The sequence below is a fragment of the Hylobates moloch genome, unplaced genomic scaffold (genome assembly GCF_009828535.3).
Source record: "Hylobates moloch isolate HMO894 unplaced genomic scaffold, HMol_V3 SCAFFOLD_3, whole genome shotgun sequence".
Lineage (NCBI taxonomy): Eukaryota > Metazoa > Chordata > Mammalia > Primates > Hylobatidae > Hylobates > Hylobates moloch.
In genome coordinates, this window is record NW_026652278.1 from 54,422,631 (window position 1) to 54,446,307 (window position 23,677).

General features: G+C 33.6%; 1 protein-coding gene across 2 annotated transcripts in view; it reads left to right on the forward strand.

The window, feature by feature from the left end:
- Positions 1-23,677, forward strand: part of PHYHIPL (phytanoyl-CoA 2-hydroxylase interacting protein like) — an 80,544-nt gene that overhangs the window by 53,469 nt on the left and 3,398 nt on the right. For both annotated transcript variants that reach the window (XM_032137863.2, XM_032137871.2), the window contains exons 2-4: positions 13,361-13,557; positions 15,514-15,688; positions 17,633-17,750. In XM_032137863.2, the coding sequence (XP_031993754.1) occupies positions 13,361-13,557; positions 15,514-15,688; positions 17,633-17,750 (490 nt within the window). The remainder of the gene's footprint in view (positions 1-13,360; positions 13,558-15,513; positions 15,689-17,632; positions 17,751-23,677) is intronic.

Below are 23,677 nucleotides of genomic sequence, written 5' to 3' on the forward strand. Positions count from 1 at the left end.
AAGCCTCAACATGAGTTTTGATGGGGACAAACCATAGCAATATATTATACTTATTAAGTAAGATAAACTGGTCATTTTTAATTTAAAAAGCTATAATCCTTAATGAAGACATAACTCTCAAGTACATATACCTCACACTATGGCATCAAGATATATAAAGCAAACATTTAAGACACATAAGGAGAAATTAGCTGAAACACAATGGTAGAAGAAAACCTCAAGAAGGCAAAAACAAAATAACGGGAGTATCTGAATAGTTTTCCTTTTGTGAATCATGCTTTTAAGTCAGAACTCTTTGCTTAATTAACTAGGTCCCAATGATTTTCTCCTTTTATTTCCCTAAACTTTTATTGCTTCATGTTTTTCAGGTTTTGATCTATTTTGAGCTAACTTCTGTGTAAAATGGGAGGTTTAGGTCAAGATTCACTTTTTGCTCTTCTAAGATAAAATAAGATTTTAATTTTTGCCTATTGATATGTATATATATATGTTTTAAATAACAGTATATAGAATTGGTAAGGGTGTAAAAAATATGCACCCTAAAACTGTAATTGGGAATACAGATTGGTAAAAACCAATATGATTCAACATTTGCACTTCTTGGAATTTCTTCAAAGATAAAAAAATAGATATGCCCCCAAATGTACTTACAATAGTGTTGTACTTAGAATAGTCTTATTGCAGGAAAACACTGGAAACAATCTAAATGGATGACTGATTAATAGAATAGAATACAAAAAGATTACAATTACATGTAGCCATGTGAAAATGTGCATGATAAACTATTAAATAAAAAATAGGTTACAAAACAATATGTAAATGTTATTAATAAAGTGATACTTGTTTTTTCCTAAAAGTTCCAACAATGTTCAATGTTACTACTAAGAGTATTTTTATTTTGAGAGTTTATTGTAAAGCAGAGAATAGTTTCGGTGTTTTGTTGTGGTTACTATTTTGAGTTTTATTACTATCTTAATTAGTTTTCCTTTCACTGAATTTTAAAGTATTACAATATTTCAAAGTTGTTTTTAATGAAGAAGAAAGCAGTTTTCCCTCAGCATACTGCATCTCTGACTTTGTAATGGAAGTTATTAAAACATATATTTGTTTAAACATACATACACATAATTACAATTATAAAATAGTTGTATCTATTCTTTGTTAGAGGTTTTTTAATCACTAAAACTTTAGGAAGGAAATAAAACATGAGAAAGTTGCTCTTGACTGCTGCTTTTAAGGGAGGTGAACCTAACACCTACAATTTGTTTCTTAGAAAGATGGCTTAAGGCTTATTATTTAAACTAACTACCATCATTACCTTTGCAACCACTCTTTATTTCGATGGAGTCATTTAGGCCCTCTTAGCTACTGTAACTAAGATTTAAGTTGGCTTTTATTGTAGCACTCAAGGAAAGATATTATGTAGAAGAAAAATTATTCATTGTTTTCAAGGCAAAAGTGGTGGGACTAAGGAGCAATGGTGCCCAGAATATAATCAAAACAAGGAAGACTTCAATAAGTTAGGTATGTTCTATTACAGTATTTGCCAGAGCACATCTGGATTATTAAGAGACTATTTTAATTCTTATTTCAGATAAAACTGCTTTTTTGTATTAATCAAGTTGGGATATCCACTTCATGCAGTAATCTTGAAAGCCAAGTTAACTTTTTTTACTGATTTATCTTTCATAGAGGTAAATACTTTACAAATCTCAGATTCTAAGGAATTTAGTTAATATAAGAACTTTGATAGTTTGTCTCAGTATGAAGCTATTAAAAGAGAAATATTGTGTGGTTATATGTGTATATTGTATATTCACCAGGTAAATACACATGTATACATCTATAACGAGACAAGAATTACTATGGTGAATGATTTCTATTGTGTAATATGGTCCTAAATTAGAATAATAATTGTAATTACTAGGGTTTGTTTAAAATCGACTTTTTAATTCTTGAGAGAGAAGGGGAAAAAAAGAAAAAATATAGAAGTGTGAGTAATCTCTATTACGGGATAGATAATTTATAGAATATATTTTTAAAAGAAAAACCTCAGCCAAATTAAATTTAAAGTTTAATTGAGCAATGGATGATTCGCGAATCGGGCAGCCCCCAGAATCACAGCAGATTCAGAGAGTCTCCAGGGATGCCATGTGGTCAGAACAAATTCATAGACAAAAAAAATAAATAAATAAAAGGAAGTGACATACAGAAATCAGAAGTGAGGTACAGAAACAACTGGATTGGTTACTGCTCGGCATTTGTGTTACTTGAACAGTTTGAACACTCAGCAGCGTGTGAGTGGTTGAAGTACGGCTGCTGGGACTGGCCAAGACTCAGCCATTGTTATACGCGCATACTCTTAGTTAGGTTTTCAGTCTTGTTTACCTAGTAAGTTAGGTTTCAGTTCATCCACAAGGACTCAAATATAGAATTATGGAGTCCTTCTCAGGCCACATTTAGTTTGCTTTAACAATATTGACAATAATTTACTGATACGTGGAAATTCATAAATTCACCACAACAACACTGGTTTTTATATGCATAGATTGAGGTATGTGATTTTGAAGGTAGGTGTAAAATGGGCTTATTATCCTTTTGTACACTTAAAATGTTTTAGTCTAAATCCTTTCAAGTTTCTCTCGATACAGAGCTTATGATACGTACTTAGGCATCTTCCTAAATACATGGAATATGCTGGACACTGACCAATATTTTAAAATTGCTTTCTTTTTTTTTTTTTTTTTTTGAGACAAGGTCTTACTCTGTCCACCAGGCTGGAGTGCAGTGGCACGATCACAGCTCACTGTATCCTTGACCTCCTAGACTCAGGTGATTCTCCCACCTCAGCCTCCCAGGTAGCTGGGACTACAGGCGTGTGCCACCACATCTGGCTAATTTTTTGCATTTCTTGTAGAAACAGTGTTTCGCCATGTTGCCTAGGCTGGTCTCGAACTCTTGGGCTCAAGAAATCAGCCCGCCTCAGTCTCCCAAAGTGCTAGGATTACAGGCATGAGGCACTGAGCTGGCCAAAAATTGCTTTCTTGAAATGTTTAAAAGTCACATTTGAACTAACTGAGAGAGAGGGGATACATTTTAATGAAATTGTATCTTAAGCTTTGTACCTGTGAACCCAAAAGTATCTGAGACAGGTGTTAATCAATTTAAAAAGTTTATTTTGCCAAAGTTAATGATGCCCTGGTGACCTCAGGAGGTCCTGACAACATGTGCCCAAGGTGGTCAGGATACAGCTTGCTTTTATACATTTTATGGAGACATAATTCATCAAGCAATACATGTAATATTTACATTGGTTTTATCTGGAAGGGCAGATAAAACCATGGGGGGGCTTCCAGATCATAGGTAGATTTAAAATTTTTCTTATTGACAATTGTTTGAAAGAGTTATCTGTAGAAAGAAATATCTGGATTACTAAGGGGTTGTGGAGACCAAAGTTTTATCGTGCAGATGAAACCACCAAGTAACAGGCTTCAGAGAGAATAGATTATAAATGTTTCTTATCAGACTTGAGGTCACAGGCAGTAAAGGTTTAAATAAGAAAGCAGGAGCTAAAGCACGTTTTTAAAAAATATAAATACAATGGTAAACATTTGAAGAAAAACACAATTTTTTTTCCTAAATACTAAAAGAAATGAGAGGAAAAGTAAACCAAAGAAAACCCACACAGAGGAAGACACACAAGCACAACATAATGCACACAGTAATTGAAACATAAATATGATGCATTTGAGAACAAACATATCAGTAATATTAGTAAATGTAGATAGGCCTAACTCACGTATTATAAGTAGAAAAATCATTTTTAAATTTGGCCCTCAAGGAAAAAGTCCAACTGTTTGCTCTACAAAAGAGAGATACCTAAAACGTAGTGATTCAGAAGGCTAAAAAAAGTCAAGGAGAGAAGCTATGCAAAGCAAATAGAAGTAATAAGAAAGCAGGAGTTGCCATCCTGATAACCAGACAAGAATTCCAGCCAAAACCACGAAGACACTTTTAAATGATAAAAGCCATAATTCACAGTGAAAGTACAGCACTTAATATTTATGAACCAAGTTATAGAGCACTCACATTTAAAAGCAGAAGCTATAGGAGATGGAAGGACACATGATATTGAAGTATCATGGTGATAAAAGATTTAACACAGTACTTTCAGTCCAAGACAGATAAAATGGACAAAAATAAGGAAAACATACTAAAGAATTTAATTGATAGATCTTATAAATCTACCTATATCTACATTTATACCTATATCTTTAATCCCTGGTAGTAGAGAATGTACCACATATGGAACATTCACAAAAATAAATCAAATATTAATTCACAAAGCATTACTAAATTTCATAAAGTAGAACAATTACAGACAACACTTTGATCATATGCAGTAAGTAAAGCTGGAAATTGATAGCAAAATAAAATTAAAATGTACCTCCACCTTGGGGGGAAAAAGTTCTATTAATAAACTCTTGAGTGTAAGAGGAAACAAAACTGAAATTACAGATTTTCCTTTTTAAAAATTATGAAAACCCTATGTGTTATAATCTAAGATATGCCTAAAGTACTGGTCAGAGAAAGAGGATAGGTTTAAACATTTATTACCAATGGGGGGCAAAAACACCCCATGTTCTCACTCATAGGTGGGAATTGAACAATGAGAACACTTGGACACAGGAAGGGGAACATCACACACTGGAGCCTGTTGTGGGGTGGGGGGAGGGTGGAGGGATAGCATTAGGAGATATACCTAATGTAAATGACCAGTTAATGGGTGCAGCACACCAACATGGCACGTGTATACATATGTAACAAACCTGCATGTTGTGCACATGTACCCTAGAACTTAAAAGTATTAAAAAAAAAAAAAAAGAAACACATGAAATAAATTCCTATTGTAAATACTAGGGAAAAACAACTATATAATTCCCCCAATAAAACACCAGAATGGAAATAATAAAGATAAAAAAAGAAATTAAACGTCAGAAAATAGAAAAAAATCTAAACCTAACTAATAGAACAGGATTCTGTGTGTATTTTTCAAAAAAAAAAAAGCAGTGGAAATAAATGAAGGCCAGAAACTAATGGGATTTGTTACTAGTTAATGGGTTGGGACCTTCAACCCATTTTCCTCCTTTATCAGGGATTTCAGGAAAAGAAAGAGATGACCTGGTCAAATTCCTTTGCAACGTGCTAGTAACCAGACTTCCTTTTAAACACGCTAATGAGACTTACTAGCAGAATGTTAATGAAGAGGCCTTATTTGTGAAATGCTTTCTAGATATACTTGGTCTTATTGTAAATAAGCCTGAAATTTATAGATTTTTGGAACATGGCTCACTGGAAAATGTATCAAAGCTATATAATTAAGGGGTATAAAAGAGATATAACTGAAATGGCTTCCATTGTGTGTTATTTTACACACACCATTTAGAACATTGTATGTTAAATCTCAACAAGAGGGCATATTAATTGGGGTCAGGAGAGAGTAAAGATTTGGGAGTTGCCTTGAGAGTCTCAGTCTTCTCCATGCATTGCCTATTTCTTGTGATTGCGTTCATCTTTTAAAGTATTAGTAAAATTTGGTATTGCATAATATTTCTGATACCCATAAGCCTGATTTGACCATCTAACTCTTAATGTTATCTCAGTTATCTTCGGGGGCTGGGTGGAAACAGGCCTAGGAAGGTGATACTTAAGTATTGCTTTTTGTTTAGTTTTTTGGAACCATATTAATTACTTTTATATTCAAAATAAAGCAGATAAACTACATTCCCTATGAATAACATAATCATATTGAAGGCAAAAACATAGATTTTGTCATTATATTTTATTTTTGACCAATATGAGGAAACTTTCAAACAAAAGTTGAAGGAATTGTATAGTCAACACTACTTCTTCAATTGACACTTTCTGATTTAATTTACACATATTCATCTACCCACCTAACTTATTTTGATCCGTTTCAAAATAGTGGATACCAAAAACTACTTCAACATGCATGTTCTTAACTAAAGTTCAACACTTTTTAGGTAAAAATTACCTTTTAGTTTTTTAGGTAAAGTTCTCAAGTAATTTTTGAAAATAGTGTTTTGTTTATAAACTCTCAGACCAAAGACAAAATGAATTGTAAGTAAATGTTGAACTAGTTAATAGGTTTTCCATAGTGGAATGAATCAGCAATTCAGTGTGTATGCTATATTGAGCAAATAAATAAATGTATTATAAATAATGAGAGCCGGTTTCTCACTGTTGAAGTACCGGTTGAATATCTCTAATTTGAAAATCTAAAGTCTGAAATGCTCCAAAATCCAAAACTTTTTGAGTGCTGACATGACACTCAAAGGAAATACTCATTGGAGCCTTTCAGATTTTGGATTTCAGATTGGCATTCCTAAAAATGCAAATATTCCAAACTCTGAACAAAAATTGAAATTTGTAACACTTCTGGTCCGAAGCATTTTGGATAAGGTATACTTAATCTGTGGTTGTAGAGATGGTAAAGAGGAAAACTGGAATGAACCCTGTGATGTTGGATTAGCATTGGACGTATCAGTATAAACCTATGGTGATGTTATATGTAAGTGTAGAAATATAGATATGAGTATGCACACATATGCATGTATTTCCTATCTATTGTAGCCATTGAGAGGCCCTAGAAGCAGTGACACTCTAACAGTAATGAGCAAGCCTAATACTCAGGTCTTAGTCTCAAATGCATCCTCTGCTAAAATGAGCCTTAGCTCCTTAGAGAAATGGCTGATTCCAAGGCTGGCGTATGAAACTATAAAATAAGCCTGAAACACCTTGTTAATGGAAGAAAGTAAGAAAGTACTCAAATAATGACAGAGACCTGCCAAAAGGAACCAGCTTGAAGGGCTTATATTGGCCAAATGTGAGACAAGTTAAGCAACGAAATAAATAATAGTAACAATTGTCTTAATTCATTTGTGCTGCTATATAAAAACATACCTGAAGCTGGGTAATTTATAAATCATAGGCATTTATTTCTGACAGTTCCAAAGGTTGGGAAGTCCAGGGTCAAAATGTGAGCAGATTTTTGTGTATGAGGGCTGCTGTCTGCTTCAAGATGGCACCATGCTGCTGCATCCTCTGGAGAGGGGGTGAACACTGTGTGCTTACATGGCAGAAGTTGGAAGAGCAAAAGGGCTAACCTGTGTTCAGAGACTCTTTTATGAAGGCCTTAATCTCATTCACAAAGGAGGACCCCTCATGACCTAATTACTACCTAAAGACTCCACCTCTTAATGCTATTGCATTGGGGATTGAGTTTCAACATGAATTTTGGAGGAGACACAAACATTCAAACCCACATTATAACCTACGTTGAATAATAGGATACCTGAGCCTCTAGTTTTATAAACAATGGAGAAATTCTTCGTTATAGGGGACCAGTAATAAATGTAGATGGTATGATAGAAAAATCACCATTTGGCAAGTTTATAATTGATTCAGGGGAGAATCATCAGCAGATACTGTAATTAGTGGGGTAAAGTTTGATGTGAAACTGGACATTTACATAGTTTCAAAATATCTCCCCACAAAAATGCTGATTAATTACAAAGGGAAAAATAGAGAAACCTTGTGGATACTACCTTAGCCAAGTGATGAACATTAACTTTACCAGTAATAGAACAAACCAATTATCACATACACAACATTATGTCTACAATATTTCTGCAAAAAAAAAAAAGAAAAATCTCAATGATTAGGAAACATCAGACAAACCCAAATGGAGGAACATTCTACAAAATTATTTTTAAAGATGGAAGACAAACACAAACTGAAGAACTATTCCAGATTAAAAGAGACATGATGGCTAAATTGCAACCTGTGACCACAAGGGTTTGGGACTTTGTTTTTGCTGCTATACAGATTTTTTTTTAAAAAAAAATACTGAAATATGAGGTCCATAGATTAGATGATAGGATAATAGTAATTTTCTGATTTTGATCATTATACTTTGGTTATGTAAGAGAATATCTTTCTAATGAAATATACAATTTAGTGTTTAGGAATAAAGGGCCATCCTGTGGGCAGTTTACCCTCAAGTGACTCTGAAGTAAATGTATGTATGAAGTAAATGCGTGGAGAGAGAGAGAGGTGGCAGGGAGAGAGACAGAGAAGATAATAAGGCAAATTCGGTAAAATGTTGACAACTAGAGAATCTGGGTAAAGGGTATATGGGAGCTCTTAGTACTAGTTTTACAACTTTTTTGTAAGTATGAAATTCTATCAAAATAAAATTTATCTAAGAAAAGGTGAATGAATTCAAAACCAGATGGTAAATAAATGAAACAAAAGTGGCAAAATGTCAATGATTTTAAAGTTGAGTGATAGGTACATGGGGATTCATTGTATTATTTTGTCTACTTGATGTATGTTTGTAAACTTCCACAATAGACATTTAAAAGGGAATTAATCTACAGTGATCTCTTCATTGATAATGTGGATTTACTTTCTCCTTAAACACTCTTGCTAATTTTGGGCACGTAAGAACGGATCATGTTGAAAGAAACTAAAGAAGACCTAAATACATGGCAAGACACCTCATGTTCCATAGATTGGAAGACAATATTATTAAGATGAAAATAACCCCAAATTTACAACTCAAACCTTAGCAAAATTCCATCTAACTTCCTTGCAGAAACTGACAAGCTGATTCTAAAATTCATATGGAAATTCAAGGGACCAAGAATAGCCAAAATGGTCTTGAAAAGATGAACAAAGTTGAAGGACTCGCCTTTCTTGATTTCAGAACGTACCACAATGCTACAGTAATCAAGTTGGTGCAGTACTGGAGTTAGGGATCAAGATCAGTAGAATAGAATTGAGAGTGTAGAAATAAACCATATATTTATGGCCAGTTGATTTTGGCAAGGGTGCCAAGGCAATTAAATAAGAAAAGAATAATCTTTTCGACAATGCTGAGATAGCTACATATCCATATGAAAAAGAATGAAGTTGGATCCCTACTTCACACCATATACAAAATTACCTCAGAATGGATCAAAAACCTAAATGTAAGAATTAAAACTATAATACCCTTAGAAGAAAATAAATCTTTATGACCTTGGGTTAGGCAGTGTTTTCTTAAAATATGACCCCAAAAGCAGGAGCAACAAAAGAAAAATAGATAAATTGGACTTGGTCAAAATTATTTTTTGTGCTTTAAAAAAGGAAAGAGACAAACCACAGAATGAGAGAACATTTTTGCAAATCATATATCTGATAATAGACTTGTATCTAGATGATAGAGGACCATTACAACTCAGTAATAAAAAAAGACAACTCAATTTTTAAAAAGAGGAAATGAATCTGAATAAACATTTCTCCAAAGAAGATATACAAATAGCCAATAAACACATGAAAAGATTTCCAACACCATTAGCTATCAGGGAAATGCAAATTAAAACCACAGTGAGATACCACTACACAACTGCTATGATACCTTTTTGAATAAAAAAAAGATAGATAATATTAAATGTTAAATGTTGGTGAGGATGTGAAGAAATTGGAACCTTCATACACTGCTAATGGGAATGTGAAATGTACAGCTACTTTGGAAAACAGTCTGACAGTTCCTGAGTAAGTTAAACATAGAAATTATTATATGACACAGCAATTCCACTCTTAGGTATACACCTAAGGGAAATGGAAATACATGTTGGCACAAATATTTGTTCACAAATGTTCATAGTAGCATTATTTATAATAGCCCCAAAGTGAAAACAACCCAGTGTCTATCAGCTGATGAATGGTGTATGCATGCAGTGGAATATTGTGCTGCAATAAAAAGAAATGAAGTACTGGTATAACATGGATGAAGCTTGAAAACATTATGCTATGTGAAGAAGCCAGTCACGAAAGACCACATATTGTATGATACCTTTTAATATGAATGTACAAAATAGGCAAATCTATGGAAACAAAAAACAGATTTGTGATTGTCTAGGGCTGAAGGGAGGGGTCAATTGTGTGTGTGGGCAGAGTGGGAGGGATGATGGCTTAGGTGCATGGGGTTTTATTTTGGGGTAAAGAAAATGTTCTTAATTGCTTGTAGGGGTGGATGTGCAAGTTTGAATCTACCAAAAGCCATTGAATTGTATACGTTGAATGAATAAATTATATGGTATATGAATTATATCTCAATAAAGCTGTTTTTTAAACAAAAATCTGATCATTCTTTTGTAAGATAACAAGTTCAATGAGAAAAGAGCTGTATATAGAGCTGTATATAGAAAGTATTATTCGTGTAATTTGGAGTGTTTTCAGCTTGCATTTCAATAGTTGCTGTCATTAGAAACTGCTTTTGAAATGTTTTTTCTCAAAAGCAACCTTCATGTTGTGGATGAACAAAAGTACATGAAACCATTTATTCATTCTGCATTCATTTGTACCAATCCACAGTGTAGCCATAGATGTTAGAACCATTTGGCATGTAAAGCAGAGATATGTAGCTAGAATTGTCTGTAAGATGAAGTCTTACTAAGGAAAGGAAGCTAATTTTGGAAGTATGCTTGATTGAAAGAACTGAGATAGTACTGGCTGGTAACTGATTATTATTAGTGTCATGTGGATAACTGTGTTTTCATCAGTTTTTAGAGACAGAATTATTGTCTTCTGTCACCTATCTCAAAATCTCAGTCAGTTAAAAACTGATTCACAGAGGTGAGGAAGAAGAAAGTTATATGTAAACTTGTAAGATTTATTTAAATTAAATTTTTTACTTGGCCTACCCAAGTAAGAAAGTTGCATAAAAGTTAATCTAGTGGTTTTGTTAAGAACTAGTTAATCTAGTGGTTTTGTGATGAGTAGCTTAAAAATGAAGATTTTTAATATAACAAATTCTTTCTAGCCTTGAGCTTTATATTGTTCCCAATGGGAAAAATATAATTTGAGCAAAGGTTTTCACTTATAATAAAAGTAATATTTTTTCTCTCGAATTTTAACAATCAGAATGAAAAAATCCAAAAAACAAAGTATTACGTTCTGTGAAATAATCATTTGTGACTTTAAGGTTGAAGAAGATAACAATAGTGGAAGTTTAAATGCAAAAAATATTAATAGTATCTTAGATAGTGTTACTATATTGAAGTTGTGTTTCCATTAAATTGAATCAAATGCAAAATAGCTTTATTTTTATCTACATGATCCTAAATAACAATTGTAATTATTTTTTTCACTCAGTTGTGAAATTATGTGGACATAGTTATAATGCAGATGAGTTCTACAAAAATTCTACTATCAGAGTTCAGAAAGTTTTTCATTACTATTACTTATGTTTAAAGACAAGTGCGACAGACTAATGGGTTGAATGTGAGCTTTTCAAAATAGTACAAAATTACTAATTGCTATTGTTTGAGTGTTTTTTGCCTTTCCTTTTCCCAAGGCCACTATAAGGATTTCACTTGATTTCTTCCCTGCTCTACCTTTTCTTTGTTTTGGTTTTTTTTTTTACTATATTGCAATTCAGTAATATTGCTTACCATTTACTATTTGGTAGCTTTATTTTTGTTTTTTTTTTTTTTTTTTTTTTTTATCATATAATCTTTTATTATAATTTAGTTTAAGTACATGTAACAATGTGCAGTTTTATATGTATCCATGTCCAGTTGATTCCTGACCCATTAACTTCTTTAGGTATATCTCTAATGTCTCCCCCCCACCCCACCCCACAAATACCGGAAGTCCATGAGTTCTCATTGTTCAATTCCCACCTATGAGTGAGAACATGCGGTGTTTGGTTTTTTGTCCTTGCGATAGTTTACTGAGAATGATGTTTTCCAGTTTCATCCATGTCCCTACAAAGGACACGAACTCATCATTTTTTATGGCTGCATAGTATTCCATGGTGTATATGTGCCACATTTTCTTAATCCAGTCTATTGTTGTTGGACATTTGGGTTGGTTCCAAGTCTTTGCTATTGTGAATAGTGCCGCAATAAACATACGTGTGCATGTGTCTTTATAGCAGCATGATTTAACTTTTGAAAAGCTTTAAGCTAGAAGTAATTTGGGGATTCTATGCGACCTGATGGGGAGGAAAGTAAAGGTGAAGTAGTTTTTCCAGGAGTTTTGTGGAGAGGAAATGTGGAGAAACGGGACTGTGAAGAAAGTACATAGAAGAAAGAAGGATTTTTAAAAATATTGTTCAAGAAATAAAATCAAATAACTTACTTTGAAATTAGTTTTTGATTGCCTTTGAGTTCCTCTGGCTACAACGCAGCTTGAGATGAGACATGGGTCAAAGATTTCATGAAGTTGGGAACTGTCAAAAGTTTATATCAATGACTGTCATGGAAATGTGGGGGAGGAGAGAACAATCTAATCTGGAAATGGAAGGTATTGCCACAAGGTGACATTCACTGTTGGTTTTTTGTTGAAGATTTTATTATGTTAAGGAACAAGTAAAGTAATTGATTTATGGCCTAACAGTTTTTCTTATTTGAATAACAATTTTTTTCCTCTCTTGAGGCATTGAACATTATGTTGGCCTGGGGAAAGGGAATGTAGAAAAAAATGGGGTAAAATTTGATTCTAGTATGTCTTTCCTATTTGTAAAACAAACTTGGCCTGTCTGTATTTTCTTCTTGTCCTGTGATCCATCAAGTCATGCTCCATACTGTTAGCCAAATTGTTAGCATTTTCCCTGAGTGGAAGTGTAATCTTTAAAGTAACTAGTTGTCATATAAATTCTTCAAGATTTTATTATCAATCACTATGGCAATCATCTTTTTTCTTTTAGCCTTGTTGTTTCAGCTCTCAAAATTAAATTCATCAAGATTCCACAGATAAAAGATTTCTAGAGTTATCCTTGACATAGTAACTTGTAAGTGAATGGTCTTCAGTATCATTTGTATATGTAGTGAAACCATTACATGCTGTTTCTCTATATAATGCTTCCAAAATGAAAGAGGAGGGGGAATTTTTATAGACTGTCACTGCTAGGTCATGGACTTTTAAAGAAATGTTTCCTTCATTTGGATGGACCCTTTCATTATCAACATTTCTATGAAATTATCTGGCTTAAGACACCTGATACTACTTTAGAGCAAAATTGATTGGTCATGTAGAAAAATAGGCTCTTGAGGCTTTTTAGAGGGAACCTAACCATATAAAACTAACATGTCATAGATTAGAAAGATAGAGTGTCAGTGTTTTTGTGTTCACTCTGTGAAAACAAATTGGAAAAGTAAATGGAAAATGTAAAGATGATAAGGACTAAGTCATCTCTACTTTTTATTGGTAATAAATCCATGAATTGGAAATTAATTGGAAAATCCATTAATTGGAAGTTAACTTACTGTGCATTGTTTTCTTGCAGGGAACAAATCACAAGACAGTGGCATAGCAGAGATGGAAGAACTTCCTGTACCACATAACATCAAAATAAGCAATATAACGTGTGACTCATTCAAGATTTCATGGGAAATGGATTCAAAATCAAAGGATCGCATTACACACTATTTTATTGACCTCAACAAGAAAGAGAACAAGAACTCCAATAAATTTAAACATAAGGTAAAATCTAACAAATACTCATGCTCATTTGCATCTTAAAACTTTCTAAGTATGAGGACACTTTAAAAGAACGAGTAATATTCTATTAATGGCTTATGTGATGTATTTGACTTGGGAAAAAAATAAAGATTATATGTAACTCTAAAACCCTATCATTCTAATAAGTTTTGTGAGAAAATGAAATGCCATGCTTATTGTTAGAAGATAATTTTCAAAAAAAGGTAAAATCATGACTATCATCTAGATGTAAAAATTAGTTTACGTTAAAGATTTTATTTAACTTAATAATGAGGAAACTAATGAGGTGTTATAACCAGTTCAAAGGGTAATCCAAAGAAAAGACTCATTTGTAGATCCAGGTATAAACTGGTACGGAAGTCCTGATGGGAGGGGTGAAGAGGAGGGTTGTCCTCCACTGAACATGATTTATTTGTATGTATTTAGACAAGAAGAACTGAATTGTTATTAGTTTCTACAAATTACAGAATTGTAAAATGGCTTCCATAACACAGACAGCCAGAAGAGGGTGCTATGGGCAATGCATAGTTTTCCACTGAAGCACACATTTTTTTCTATAACTGCCAAACAAGGAATCTGATGCAGTTTATAAACTTCAAGGTATTTTAAAAACACTTTAGGGCTAAAAATTGCTTTAAGTAGTCCACTGTCTTTTGCTTTTTGTTTTTTATTTTGATAATGAAATTTTTTTGTCTTTCGCTTTTTAGTTTTGAGAATGAAAATTATTAACTTTTAAATGTTTTTAGATATATAACACTTCTCTGATATTTATTCACATATCATATATCTTTTCTGATATATCTCTCTTTCCAGAAGTATCTATAGAGAAAATAACAGTTATCTGCTTTAAGCATTCTTTCTTATGTTGCAATATTTTCACTGATGATGAAAATCTGGTCTATTTTTTAATATTGATATTAAGTTTTAACTTGGTAGATACTTTGGAACTTTCTTATCTTACCTAGAAATATTGCTTTTATTAGATGTGCAATTATACATACTAAAGATAAGTGAGGATCATACATACTACAGGTAAGTGTGAAAGGGGGAGCAAGATTGAGCAGTCATTATTTTTTCTGAGTTCCAGTTCTGATTATGCTTTCCAGTGATGGATATTCTCTTTGCTGACATTTGCCTTGTTGATATAGCTTTGAAATCTTAAATTTCAAACATTAAATGATGAATTGGTCAAGATTTGACCCTTTTTCTTCACTCTCCACTTGGAATACCATATCCTTGGAAATATAGTGAATATTCAACTAGCAGATTTAATTAATCACTTTACTAAGCATTTTTTAGAAATACATAAACTTTTCTGTGACACATAGACTCTATATTTGAATGAAAGTGAAGCAAAAATTCATATTTTTAGTGTTTTCTCCTTGTAAAATATCAAGTAATGGGCAGCTTTAGTAAAATTATTGGGTAGTATAAGTTAACCAAATATAATATTTTAATACTATTGAACTTTATCTTTTATGTCTCTGTTTTTTAAAGTTTTGTCATTTGGTATGAGAATGTTGCATTTTGAGAAGCATATAGTGTACAGAAAAGAATACCATATTAGAAATCCAAGTACATTTATGTTATTAACAAGCTGTATGACCTCGAACTTGTCTCTTGATAAAGTTGGGCCTTAGTTTTTGCATATGGCAAATAGATTTAAATATAATAATTGTTAAGTATCTTTAAGCAGAAAAATTCTATTGTCAGTCAGGAACTTAATAAGTTATTCTCCATTGTTTACAGTTGATTAAAGTTATCCTACTAAATTAACTTCCTCCTTTCCCCTCTTTCCTTCCCTCCCCCCTTCCCTTCTTCCTTCCATCCTTCTCCCTTCCCTCCTTCCTCCCTTCTCCCTTTTCTTCTTTCTTCACTTCCTTCGTCCCTCTCTGTCTCCCCTCATTTTTCTCTCTCTCTTCCTTCTTTCATTCCTAGGATGTTCCCACAAAATTGGTGGCAAAAGCTGTTCCCTTGCCTATGACTGTCCGTGGACACTGGTTTTTAAGCCCAAGAACTGAATATACAGTAGCAGTGCAGACTGCCTCAAAACAAGTTGATGGTGATTATGTTGTGTCTGAATGGAGTGAAATTATAGAATTCTGCACTGCAGGTAAGAGAACTAGTTACAAATACAGAAAAAACTTTAATTGTTCTGGGAAAGCTAATTATAGAAAAATATTTCCTTTTTGTAATTATAAAGTGATATATATGACATTGGTCATTTTTTGCGTTGTCAGTAGCATTGTGTAACAGGATAAACAATGTTGTATTGATTGGAGGAAGCTGAAGTTCTCAGTAGAAAAATCTGAGTAATGGCTTCAAATCACTTTTTTTCTATATCCATAGTTTTATTTTTTCAAGATGAAAGCTATGCAAATAAAAAGGTATGCAGTTTGAAAATATACTCAGCATATTTTTTAGCTTCATTTTGAGAGAGACAGAGCTTTTTTCTTCTTCTTCTTCTGTTTTTTTTCCTTTTTCATTTTCACCAGTACTGAAAGACAAAAACTAGGAAAATCCTTCTTTAATTCAGGTGAATGGAGGCAGATCTCAGTGACTGTCCCTAGCAGAAATGTTACTAGATTTTTCACTGGAGTACTAGAAGACCTTAAGAAAATCTGCATCTAAACTAGTGTCCTGTATACATATGTGTGTCTTTGCTTCACTCGAAAGGACCTCAAAGCCATTGTTTTGGGAGGTTTGATGTGCAACTGAACCTTAATATTCCATTAGATTGGAAACATTACCATTCATCTCACTCATTTATCCATTGTTTACTCATTCCTTCAAGAAACAGTCATTTATTGAGCACTTCAGTGTTAACGGGATACAAAGATATCTCTACCTGAGTACTCCTGTCATCCTTTCCTTTTGTCTTTTAGAAAGAAACTTTGTTTCCTCCTGTTCATCAAGATGACTGTTTCCTATAAAAAATTATAGAGAGAGGCTGAATCTACAAGAAACTTAAGCTGTTCAAAGCTCTTGTTTATCGGAATAATTTACAGACTTTTCACATAAGCTTTATCAATAACCTTGACTCTAAGTTTTGATAAAGCTATTTTGTATAAGTTGACTTTTAATCTGAACATCAAATTCATTCAACATTAATTAAGCCCATACTGTGAGCTAGGCACTGTACAATGTATTGGAAATAAAATAAAATAGAATGCCACAGGCTAATCTACTTCTTTTCTAGCCTATGACAGGGTTTAAAACCCTGTGCTTATCCCAATCTTAAAATGCTAATACTTACCATAATAAATCATTATTGTACATATATTTATCTCTTCTCTTAGATTGTCAGTTCTTTGCAAGGAATAATAATATCTTTTTTATATTTTAACTTGATCATGTAATTTTGCATAGTACCTTTTACATCATATGTTCTAATCTCAGTAACTGTTTATTGAGCCAATGAAGCAGTGAGTAAGCAAACTATGTTGCCATGAACAATTTAACTAGGTTGCTTCTGTTTAGAAATTCTTACTAATCTTTATAGGCGAAAATGTTTCCCTAGTTTCTGGTGTAGGAGTTAGACAGCAATTCTTAAACAACTTTCAAAACAAAAAGTGGGTTTAAAAAAATCAGATTACTTTAACAGGTGCTTTAGAGTTTCAAGCATCTTGTGTACCCAAGTCTTATGTACTCATTATTATTTTTGCTATCCAACTTTTCTATTGATTGCAGATTATAAGCTTCTTTTATTCAGTTTATCAACTGGTTGAAGAAAAGCTAGTATGGTGCTAATGGATATTTCTTGGGTTATGAAAATTTATTTAACTTAATTTTTGTTTCAGTATCTCTTAATTTCAAAAAATGGAAAAATGCAAGCAAAGATATTCTAAGAAACAACCATAAATCATAACAAAAATATTTTTGTAGAAAGAAAAATGTGCCACACAGACAATGAATATTTTCTTTTTTAAATGGAATTTCCTATTTATTAAGTTGAATTCCCTAAAGGTGAATTTTAATAATCTTCAATTTATTAAATATATGGTTGGTACTTTTGGTGCAATATTTTTAATAATAGACTTTTTTGGGTTTTTTCCAGATTATTCAAAAGTTCATCTAACACAATTGTTGGAGAAGGCTGAAGCGATTGCAGGACGCATGCTTAAGTTTTCTGTTTTTTATCGTAATCAGCACAAAGAATATTTTGACTATGTTCGGTAAGATTCAAAAATATATAGTGATTTGTTTTACTAAATATAGTTTCAAATTCTAGGCTCAGGTTTCCCTTGACTCTAGTTTTGTCGAATAGCAATTCTAGATTTCTTTTCAAAATAACGATATGGAATTTTATTTTCCAGAAAAATTAAACAGAAAAAGATCATGAGATTTTTTTCTATTTCACTTAGATTCCTTTCCATAATCATTTGTAATACCAGTTCCTGCCCATTTGACTAGAGGATCTTAAACCTGTGGTATTTAGACTGATGAGCATTTCATGTACACACTCGTCCTGCTGTCTGCATCATACTGAATACTAATTTTTTCCTCTTTTCATGGGTCTTTTTAAGACATTGAAAACGAGAGGATAAAAGAGTGACTGTTTAATGAAATATTATGGTGAATCAGGTGGGATTTGCAGATTTCTACCTAAGTAGAAATCTTTTAGCTGTTGTATTAGTGTGTTTTTCAGGCTGCTGATAAAATGTACCCGAGATTGGGCAATTTACAAAAGAAAGAAGTTTGTTGGACTTACAGTTCCACATGGCTGGAGAGGCCTCACAATCATGGTGGAAGGCAAGGAGAAGCAAGTCACATCTTACATGGATAGCAACAGGCAAAAAGAGAGCTTGTGCACAGAAACTCCCCTTTTTAAAACCATCAGATCTCATGAGAGTCATTCACTATCATGAGAACAGCACAGGAAAGATTTCCCCCTCCCCATAATTCAATCAACTCCCACTGGGTTCCTCCCATGACATGTGGGAATTGTGGGAGTTACAATTCAAGATGAGATTTGGGTGGGGACACAGCCAAAACATATCAGCTGTTATCTTGAATTAATTATCATGAGGATAATCTCCTTTGTTTACTTTTAAATTCTAGTGATTTTACTAGAATTTCTAAGATAGCCTATGTTTATCCCTGGAAAGCAGTTCCTGAGAAGTTAAAAGAACTCTATCCTGCAGGTAGTTTTTATATTTACAGCACTTTCATATTTGTAGAAGAAAATTTGAAGAGAATAAATAGCCAGATGTCTGTTTTGTGTTTTAAAAGCCTTAGTCTCACTAAGGCTTTTAAAATGGCAAATGCTATGTAGGTTGTAAAACTTCTTACGCAGCATTCCCTATAATTTATCATTTTAAAAGCTTCACTTCAGACTCTAAAGAATTCTTAAGTTGACAGGACTATGTATGAAAAATATTTAGGAAACTTTGTTGTTCTTTGTATTTGTTTGTTTCATACTTCTCTAGTTTCTCTTAAATGAAGACCATGGTTCCAGATTTAAATCAGCTTCAAGCTGCAGAAAATGCAACAGGAATCAGAGAGAGAAGAACACACATAGACATCTGTGTTCTTCAAATTAAGTACTTAGCAATAGAATGTATTTTTATATATTTTGATGGTGAAAAAATATTCCTGCCGTTTGTTTGAATATCTTATAAATACAGAGTTTAGTCCTTCATTTTCTCAATTGCTATATACCCTAGAGTCCATATATTTCCTGGTAGATACCATTCACCTAATTTAGAGAGTACAGACTGATAGATATAACATAAATTATTGTGCTTGTCAGTTGTGGATTGGCAATGACCATATAGACTTAGCAAGGAAGGTGTTTCTTTATACAAATGCTCCTTGACTTGTGATGGGGTTATGTCCTGTTAAACCCATTGTAAGTTGAAAATGCATTTAATACACCTAACCTACAAAATATCATAGCTTAGCCTAGCCTCCTTAAACATTTTCAGATAACTTACGTTAGCCTACAGTTGGACAAAATTATCCAACAGAAAGCCTACTTTATAAAAAAAAAAAAGTGTTTAAAAGATCAACATTCAAAGTACAGTTTCTACTGAATGTGCATCATTTTCACACCATCATAAAGCAGCAAAACAACATGGCACATGGATACCTATGTAACAAACCTGCACCTTGTGCACATGTACCCTAAAACCTAAAGTATAATTAAAAAAAAAAAAAATTGTAAGCCAAACCATCATAAGTCAGGGACTGTCTGTATTTGTTATGCATAAAATTTGAAAACAAAAAAACCCTCCATATTTCTATTGTCTTTGGTAAGAAATACATCAAAAGAATAAATAATTACATCTTTGATTTTAGGTTTATATTCCTGGAACACCTAAAATATCTATTTTAGGTGGCCACTGGAGGGCAGTATCTCTCTGTGATTTTTCTCTGTCCCTTAGGTGGTTCTGGCCTTTGTTTTTAGGTCCTTTAGTAATCTAAAGTTTGCTTCATCTGTTTTCAAAAATGCTTCCAATTAAAAAAAAAAAAAAAAAAAGACAGAGTGCCTAGAAAATGGATAATTATTGTGTATATTGCATGATTTTACTCCCAGCTACCAGTATGAAAGCTGTGTTTACTAACAAGAAAATTTAGCTTTGTTAAGTTTTCCATAATGATAATTATAAAATCCATGTAAAATATGTCTTGGTGCAGTACATATAAATAAATATACTTTCCACAGTGAACAGTGATATAATTTTTCAACATTGCTTTTTTTTTTTTGAGACGGAGTCTTGCTCTGTCACCCAGGCTGGAGTGCAGTGGCGCAATCTCGGCTCACTGCAAGCTCTGCCTCCCGGGTTCACGCCATTCTCCTGCCTCAGCCTCTCCGAGTAGCTGGGACTACAGGCGCCCGCCACCACGCCTGGCTAATTTTTTTTTGTATTTTTAGTAGAGACGGGGTTTCACCATGGTCTCGATCTCCTGACCTTGTGATCCGCCCGCCTCGGCCTCCCAAAGTGCTGGGATTACAAGCGTGAGCCACCGCGCCCAGCCTCAACATTGCTTTTTTAAGAAGCCTTATTAAAAGTAGTAGACATTAATTCCATGGATGTTGATTTTCTTTTTGTCATTAGGTCTAATTAAGACACATTTCCTTGATTAAAATCCATTTTAAATATCATCTTGTTATTCAGAATGCTTGAATAGAAAGGAAACTTTCAATTACTGGATATACTTTCCAAAGTTTATAATCCATTTTAAATTATGAAAAACTGGATAAATTCTTACTCAGTCCATAAGAAATGAACTCATTTTGACCTCTTCCTCTAGAAATGAATTCCTAAATGAACATTGCTTTCCCATACTCCAAATGAAAACACCACTTTCTCTCTTACCTCTTGTTCATATTCACTAGGTAGTCTAATTGTCCTTAAAACTCCTTTTATATCTAAAGGGTTTCAGGAATTCACTGAGATTGGTAGACATGTGTAGGAATTCCTCTACCTCTGGTGTCAGATTGTATATCCTCAAAGTGCAGGTTCTAGTACACATTTTCTGTTTATATATATGTTGCCGTTATTATTTCATGTAATTGCACTTATAGATCCATGTAGGACACATATCATAGATATTTGGATTTTGTTAATGAGAATGTAACAAGGGCGAGAAATTTTGAACAGGGACAAGATGGAGTAGATACTCTTTTCCTTATTTCTCCCACATCTATCTATTGTTTACTCATTCACTCAAGAAACAGTCATTATTGAGCACTTCAATATGTTAATGGGATACAAAGATATCTCTTTTGTCTGTGCCAATGAGCACAGACAAAAAAGAAATAACACCAGAAAGTATGTTCTCTTTACCCATAGGATTGGGAAAGAGACTGAGATGTCTTTGAATACAGAAACCTTTTAGACAATAACCACCATACCCCAGGCAAACAGTACAGGAAAAACAAACAAACAAACAAACAAACTGTAGTCCCTCATGTACCAGCCAAGGCTAAGTGAGGAACCTAGACCTCTATCCTCTCACATCTGTAAGGGGACACCCTTCTCCCTCCAACCTCTGCTAGGGTGGTATCAGAGAAGCCTGAACAGGGAGCCTGGATTTTCCACCACTGCCCAAAGAAAATGAGGCTTGCCCTCATAGTGTGTGAAGCCACATGTCAAGTACTAATGAGACACCCCTTCTCTCTCTGACCTAGAGTATGTTAGCACAGGCTTAGTGGGAGCCTAAACTCCTACCTCCTCCAAGTAGTAACCGACCCCCCTACCCTGTGTCACCGGAGACTGAGTAGGAAACCTGGACTTTTATCCCCATCTGACATTAATGAAGTGACTACCCCATACTCTTTACCCACTGGTAGATAGTCAAGAGGAGGCCTGCTAAAAATACTAGATTTAAATATGATCCAGAATATAATAACATAAAACTTAAAATGTCCAGGATACAGATGGAACTCAGGTATCACACCAAGAACCAGGAAAATCTTAACCTGAATGAGAAAAGATGATCAAAGATACCAAAACCAAAATAATGCAGATCTTGGAATTATCTGACAAAGATATTTAAGCAGCCACCATAAAAATGGTTCAAGAAGCACATACTAACACACTTGAAACAGATAAAAATGGAAGCAGCAAAGAAATAGAAGATATAAAGAATTAAATGAAAATTTTGGAACATAAAAACACAGTACGTGAAGTCAAAAGCTGGATAGACTCCATGGATTCCACAGCAGATTCAAGAGGACAAAGAGAAAAAAATCAGTAAACTTGAAGATAGAATAGAAATTACTCAAATTGAACAACAGAGATAAAACTCACTGAAAAAAATGTATCAGTCTTATGGACATGTGAGACTATAGCAGATCTAATATTCATGTTGTTAAAGTCAAGAAGGAAAAGAGACAGGGTGGGGCTGAAAAAGTATTCATAGAAATAATAGCCGAAATGTTCCCAAATTTGCCAAACAACATAAACATACAGATTCAAGCTGAGAAAACCCTAAATGGGATAAACCCAAAGAAATCCATGCCAAGATATATTACAAACTGAAAACTGCAGGCCAAAGGAAAAAAAAAAAAAAAAAAACATTGAAAGTGGTGAGATACAAGACACCTTATGTATAAGGAAAAATAAAACAATTTGAATGACATCATCATCAGAAATTACCTGGCAAAAGAAAGTGACACAATATTTTCAAATGCTGAACGAGCACTGTCAGCTGAGAATCCTGTATCCAGTGAAAATATCCTTCAACAATAAAAGGGAATTAAGATATGCTCAGATGAAGGAAAACTAGGGGATTTGTCAACAGCATATCTATCTTAAAGGAAGTTTCTGAAACAGGAAGTAAGGAAATAATAAAAGAAGGAACCTTGGAACATCAGAAAGAAAAAAGAACAATACAAGTCAAAGTATAGGGTCACATCCAAGATATCACACATCTATTTGTTGTATTGTTCTCTTAACTGTGACAATTTTTTGGTCTTTCCTTGAATTTGCATTTTTAATAAGCTCCCTAGGTGGTTTTCAGGTGGTAGAATTTGAGACCCATTGCTGCTAAATTCGGAGGCAGATCCAGGCATTTCACTGACCCATAAACTCTTTAAGAAGCACGTTGACTGGGGGAACTTTCCCTTACTTGAGTAGTAGCTTAAACTTTGCTTCCCAAGTCATGCTGGTCAGGGACCCAGCAAATAAATAAATTAAATAAATAAATAAATAAATAAATAAATAAATAAATAATAGAAGGCACACTTGGGGAATTCTGGAGAGAATTTAACAAAACTACCCCTCATAGAGGTGTAGTCAGGGTTAAGGTAACAAATAGGGGATGCTAAAGTAACCAAGAACTAGCACTAGCAAGAATTGAAAAGTTTTACTCTTCATGGGAATGAAAGGGAGTAGGAATTCATCCAGCAGTAGCAGTAGTCAGAGATATATAGTTTTGAAGAACCCAGCCCTGCCAGAACCACAATGCCCTGAAGCATGGAGGAAATACAGGAAGACATATCCAAAGCTTTACCTCCTCCTACTGTATATATGCTGGTGCCTCACATTGGTAGAACTGAAATGGAAGTGGCCAAGGGATAAGGAACTGAATGATAGAGTCCCAGGCCACAGTGGAAGACTGTGGTGGAGAATGAATGGATCTGGGGATGAGG